This window comes from Castanea sativa, chromosome 1 (genome assembly GCF_040712315.1).
Source record: "Castanea sativa cultivar Marrone di Chiusa Pesio chromosome 1, ASM4071231v1".
In the NCBI taxonomy this organism is placed as follows: Eukaryota; Viridiplantae; Streptophyta; class Magnoliopsida; order Fagales; family Fagaceae; genus Castanea; species Castanea sativa.
The window spans coordinates 48433975-48440733 of NC_134013.1; the positions used below are offsets into that span (position 1 = coordinate 48433975).

The 6759-nt window shown below is 38.3% G+C and overlaps 1 protein-coding gene across 2 annotated transcripts; it reads left to right on the plus strand.

The window, feature by feature from the left end:
- The first annotated feature begins 240 nt into the window (after positions 1-240).
- LOC142608751 (putative pentatricopeptide repeat-containing protein At3g23330) lies at positions 241-6405 on the plus strand. Of its 2 annotated transcripts, XM_075780437.1 has the most exons (3): positions 241-3145; positions 3629-3737; positions 5977-6405. In XM_075780437.1, the coding sequence occupies exon 1, from the start codon at positions 283-285 to the stop codon at positions 2653-2655; it is 2373 nt and encodes a 790-aa protein (XP_075636552.1). In that variant the 5' UTR covers positions 241-282; the 3' UTR covers positions 2656-3145; positions 3629-3737; positions 5977-6405. The 2 variants fall into 2 exon arrangements, with proteins under 2 accessions (XP_075636552.1, XP_075636548.1); XM_075780433.1 differs by lacking the exon at positions 5977-6405 and having other exon boundaries at positions 3629-4045.
- The last annotated feature ends 354 nt before the right edge of the window (positions 6406-6759 follow it).

A 6759-nucleotide genomic window follows, 5' to 3' on the forward strand; every position in this document is an offset into this window, starting at 1 on the left:
ATCAAAATAGAAAAATGTGAAAAATATAGAGACTAAAGTGCACTTACACCGTGAATAATTGATTTAACAGTTTTTTTAGACTAAATTGGCTTTAAAGATCAAATTAGTAAGTTTTAAAAAAATTTGAACTTGATTGGCATTTAGTTATTTTATCCACCAAACAAAAAAAAAATTCTGAAACATTTCACTCAGATTAACCGCTCGGCTCTAGTAGTAGCGTTTTCCACATCTCCACCGCCACCACCATAATGCCCGTGGACAAAATACTATCTCCTCGAACCAATGACCTCAACTCAAACCCTTCTCAAAACCCTCCTCAAAAACCCATCCACCATCAAAACCAAGTCCCAAGCCAAACAACTCCATGCCCAAATCCTCAAAACCAAATCCCCATGTTCCACTCACCTCTCCATTCTCCTCTCCATTTACTCAAACTTTAAGCTTTTGCATCACTCACTTCTTGTCTTCAACGCCCTCCATTCTCCTCCCACTCTTGCTTGGAAATCCATCATCAGATGCTACACTTCCCATGGCCTTTCCCACCAATCTTTGGCTTCGTTTATCCAAATGCGGGCTTCAGGCAAGTATCCTGATTGCCACGTTTTCCCTTCTGTCCTGAAATCATGCACGTTGTTGATGGACTTGAGGTTGGGCGAGTCGGTCCACGCCTGCATTGTAAGGCTTGGTATGGATTTCGATTTGTACACTGGCAATGCGCTTATGAGTATGTATTCTAAGTTTGAAAGCATGTGTGAGAGGGGCGTGCACCACGTGTTCGATGAAACTCCTGAGAGAAGGGAAATTGGAAAATGTAGGGAATTGAGTGGTAGAATTGTGTCTGAGGAGTTAGAAAGTGAGGCAGGGATGCTATGCATTGATAGGAATGCAAATAGAGAACAGGGTGTTGGTGAGTCTTTGATAAACAATAATTTTGATAATGGTAATTCAAATGAATTGATAAATAATTTTGAAAAACAGATCATGGGTATTGATCATAGTGTTAACTTGAACCAAATTAAGGATGAGTTGCTTCAAATGAATGATAGTTATAAGAGAACGGGAGGCACAAGGGCTGTTAGAATGGATAGTGTGAGAAAGATTTTTGATTTGATGCCAAACAGGGATCTTGTTTCTTGGAATACCGTGATTGCAGGAAATGCACAAAATGGAATGTATGAAGAAGCTTTAGCAATGATAAGGGAGATGGGGGGTGCCAACTTGAAGCCAGATTCCTTCACTTTGTCAAGTGTCCTTCCTATCTTCGCAGAATATGTAAATATTATAAAGGGGAAGGAAATCCATGGGTATGCCATAAGACATGGGTTTGATGCAGATTTGTTCATTGGAAGTAGCTTAATTGACATGTATGCTAAGTGTACTCGTGTGGAAGATTCATGTCGGGTCTTCAATCTCTTACCTCAGCATGATAGCATTTCATGGAACTCTATAATTGCAGGGTGTGTACAAAACGGTCTGTTTGATGAAGGCTTGCAATTCTTTCGGAAAATGTTGAAGGCTAAAATTAAGCCAAGACATGTTTCCTTTTCAAGTATCATGCCAGCTTGTGCTCACTTGACATCGCTACATTTGGGAAAGCAGTTACATGGATACATAATTAGGGGGGGATTCGATGATAACATGTTTATAGCTAGCTCCCTTGTGGACATGTATGCCAAGTGTGGGAACATTAGGATAGCTAGGTGGATTTTTTATAAGATGGAGCAACATGACATGGTGTCATGGACAGCCATAATCATGGCATATGCCTTGCACGGGCATGCCCATGATGCCATTGCCTTATTTAAGAAGATGGAAATGGAGGGAGTAAAACCCAACGATGTGGCTTTTGTGGCTGTGTTGACTGCCTGCAGCCATGCTGGATTGGTAGATGAAGCATGGAAATATTTTAATAGTATGACCCAGGATTTTGGAATTGTTCCAGGCTTGGAGCATTATGCTGCTGTTGCAGACCTTCTGGGTCGAGCAGGAAGGTTGGAGGAAGCTTATAAATTTATCTGTAACATGCATATAAGACCGACAGGAAGTGTCTGGTCAACATTGTTGGCTGCCTGTAGGGTTCACAAGACTGTTGAATTGGCAGAAAAGGTAGCTGAGAAAATATTCAGGGTTGATCCTGAGAACATGGGAGCATACATTTTATTGTCAAATATATATTCTGCTGCCAGGAGATGGAAAGATGTTGCAAATTTGAGAATCTCCATGAGAAAGAAGGGCATGAAAAAGAAACCAGCCTGCAGCTGGATTGAAGTTAGCAACAAAGTTCATGCTTTTGTGGCTGGAGATGAATCCCATCCGTATTATGAAAGAATAAATGAGGCACTGAAAGTTTTACTAGAGCAGATGGAGCGAGAGGGATATGTCCCCGACACAAAAGAGGTGCTCCATGATGTTGATGAGGAGCAGAAGAGACACTTACTGTGTAGCCATAGCGAAAGGCTCGCTATAGGATTTGGCATCATCAGCACTCCTGCAGGAACAACAATTCGAGTAACAAAGAATATTCGTGTCTGTGTGGATTGCCACATAGCAATTAAGATTATATCAAAGATAGTTGGCAGAGAGATCATTGTGAGGGATAATAGCCGATTTCACAATTTCAAGGATGGAAGGTGTTCTTGTGGTGATTACTGGTAACATGGCATAAAGATCATGTCTATTGGATTAGACCTGAAACCATTAGAAATGGGTTGAGCTGCAGGATGACTTGGTTGATAAAAAGCACAGTTTTAAGCGTGTCAAAGAGATTGGTAGCCACCACTAATCAACCAATAAAAAAGGAATTCCTTATGGCACTGCTAGTCTGCTACCAAGCAAGCATAGGAAAATACTAAATACAACAAAACTGCATTGTTGCAAAGCCTTCACCAACTGAGTTGTTGTCATCTACTTCCCACACTGCAGGAAATGACATTGTTCCTTTTAAGAACTGCATCACATGTTTGGTTCAGAGAACTATCTACTGATTACCAGAAATTTCTTTCAGGAAAAAAGACTTCACTCCTTGTAGAACTGCATCACATGTTCTGTTTGGAGAACAATCTATTCATTACCTGAAAGAATTCCCACAGCAAAGTTCATCCATTCAGATAGCAATTTGTATCCTATCACTCACAGCTTTAACAAGGTTATCATCATTACATGAAAATTTTTAATTGGCAGAACTGACCTATCTAATGTTTGATTAAATTGCTTGGTACATCTGACTAGGTGAGGTTGCAGAAATATGCTTTGTATTGCTTGTTGTTTCTTCTGCACTCACTAGTTCAGAAGATTAACTTTCAATCCCCATTTCTAGAATAAAAGTCTTTTTAAAAAATTTGGTTATTTTTGTTTATTACTAAGCCTAGTATTGTCACAAGCCCCAAAAAAATTCTTGATTTTCATAAAACACCTGATTGGATTGGAAATCTAATAATGGTGAAAATTCAGGCTTATAACCAATAATTCCTCAAAATATTTCCATCTTTTTAAGGAAAAAAAATCAATTGAAATCATTTTTCATTTTAAACGTGGTTTCTCCATGCTACTGGATTTCTACTGGTTGCACATCTGGAAGATTTTTCTGCTCTTAGATTTATCTTGTATACTGATAAGATCAATATTGCAGGTTGAGTTTTTTTGCAACAACTTCATAAAGACTTCAATATTTTGCTTCACCAGAAGGAAGAGATGATCTATAGCCATACAATCAGAAGGAGGGAAGAACCGTTCTTGAGGTGATTTCAAATGTATTGCACTGTTCCCTCCTTTGTTTGTTAATTGATAAAGATTTTCTGTGTTGCATGGTGGTTTTGTGTTATTACTATTTGTTCTGCTGAACACCGCATGAGATAATCATGTGTCAAATTTTTTATGTTTCTTTTCTAAGCCTTGATTTTTATGTGATTCAAAAAATTTGTCTGATGTAATTGAGGGCTTTTGGGAAGATCAAAGAACATTATACATAAGCAGTCACATGTAGATGAGACGCAATTGGTGCTTTCTCATGTGTAACATATTGTTGTCTTATTATGTTTTTTGTAGTAAGAGGAAAAATGTCATTTTTATTTATTTATTAATCTTCTATTTATCCTTTTATATGGGTTTTGAGGAAACCTTTTTAGACATCAAATAGCTTATTAAAATTATGAATTATATGAACAATCCAAGCAATTTTGTTTCCTGTAATTGAAGGAAAAATGTCATTTTTTTATTATTAATTTTCTGTTTATCCTTTTAGATGTGCTTTTGAGGAAACCTTTTTAGACATTAATAGCTTATTAAAATTATGAATTATCTTTACAATCCAACCAATCTTCATAATCTATTCTTTGTTTCTCTTAGATGATCCAGGTGAGATTAGGTTCTCTCTTTAATGAATTATTATTATTATATGTAATCTGGGTATTTTCAGACTTGCTGTCTATCCAGTTGCCATATGAATGGCTGGTGCAGTTGGTTCCTCCATTAAAACCATGGCTACCTCCCTATCTTCATCAACTTCAGCTCATCCCAATCAAGTGCATGTAAACTATTGGTGTACTCAATGTTGCTAGCCAAATTTGATTCTGAACAAATAATGGCATAACAAACCACATTATGATTTAAGCAACCTCATATGATCATATTACCTGTATATATACTTAAATTCTAGCAAGAACGTGCATTTTTATTCCAGCATGGTTTCAGAAAGGAACCCCTACAACCACCCACCCCCCCCCCCCCCCCCAACCACCCACTACCCACCACTTCCCCTTATTCTTTCTTATTGGACCTGGAACCAGTTTTGCAGTCACCCTTTCATGGATTTGTGGAGGATAGAACGATACAAAGTGAATCCAGCAACTGCTCCAGTTTTATTCTGCTTTGGTTGCTGAAGTGAGGATAGTGACTTCCTATACAAAGTTTTTTGGTTCTTGCATTCCCAAAACGGTGGGATGCTTTCCGCAGCCAAGGGTGGAGGTTTATTGTAGCATTCTCAACAGATCAGCTACAGAAGGTGTGGGGGGTGTGGGGTCGAGTCAAACTCAGTTGGACTAGACGAATGTCACAATTAATTTTTATGTGGGAATGAAGGGAGCTCACAATGGGAAATCCAAGGAGACCAGGCCCAGAAACAAGAGAAGTGATATTGGGCCCAAAAATACTCACATATAAGATTACCTAAGTTGGTTTCTTCCTCAAACAATGCAACAGTGGAGAACTAGGAGATTTCACTCTAGTACCCTATTTCTCTCTCTTTGTGTATCCTTCGCAATTTTTCTGAACCCCTTCCTCTATGGGGTTTTCCCCTATTTATAGCAATGTATGCAATGGGCATGCTATGATAGGGGCTCTGCTTTGTCAGACATCATATTCCCTTTTTAAAATCATAGTGGGAGTATGTATCTAGCCCACTGTTCATATTGGTCACTTCATTAATTAATGAGTGGGCTCCTATTGTCTCCTTTTGACTCTGCTAATATAGTTATTCCTCGTAATTAGTGACATATCTTGAGGAATGTGCTTAGCCTTGGAGCACCCCCAAGCATTGTGGTTCCTTGGCCATATACCTTAGGCAAGTTCTCCTTGGCAAGCCAATTTCAGATGAAATTCTCCTCGGTGAGTGGCGTTGGGGGCAAACAAAGTTTCTTGGTATGAGTTGTGGCTAATGGGTTGGGCCTGAGTGGGCCCCCTTTATCAATTGGGCCTTTTCTATTTTTCATCGGGCCTGTGGCTAATGACCCAATACCAAGTGGGCAAGTTTTTACCCTCCCACAATATATACACATACACACACACACGCACGCACATACATGTATGATGTACTTTTTGGTTTTTACTTTTTATAACTCTTGTACCTTGGTTTTTGTAACCATTTTTCAGATACACATACACGGTTCTTTTATTTATATATACATGATGTTGTGTATCTTTTCCACATGTCTTGTTCTTAATGCTTATTGATATATGCATGTGTTTGGTTTTATTGAGCAGTTATTTGAACTTCTTATATTCCACATGGTACTTTTAATACTTCTTGTTTAAGTGCATTTCAAGAAAAACAAGTTAAAGCCAATCAAGACTAAGAGCTCCGTTCTTACAAATGTCTTCCAGGGTTCTGGTGTAGATTAAGCTTATTTTTCTTGTGATTTGAGTAGAATGTATTTAGGTCATTCATGTATTCTTTTATGGTTTTGTCATGGATGTCCAAATGGGGAGATTATTAGGGTCAAACATTGTATGTGTTGGAAAATCTGTGTCAAAATGCATTTTTGATGTAATTGAGTTGTTAGTTTTTAGTGTCTAAGATTGTGTTTAAGAACTACATTAAAGACACAAGAAAATAGCTCAATAATCTTCTAAAAAATGTGGAAGAATCACTGCCTCTGTACAAGGCTCAACTCCACTCGATAGATTGAGGTTCATTAAATCTCAATACAAAGCTCGACTCTCTTTTGACCAATTGAGCGATAGGTTTTCTAAATTGTTGTGGCACATGACGACTTGGCTGACTTGGGATTCATGCACTAGGGTTCAAAAGGTTTAAATACCAATTTAATAGCCATCATTGTCAAGAAGAACATTGTAAACTAAGGGAAGCTGTTGCAACCATGTGTGTCTAGGGTTTTGTACCGAGCTGCATTGCTAGTTCATTTGAGATAAAGTGTCCTTGTGAAGATATTTGCACCAATTAGAGGAGGTGGTTGTGAAGTCAAACATGGATTGGATATTCCTTCACCGAAGAGATTGACGTGAAAGAATGATCAAATCAGGCTC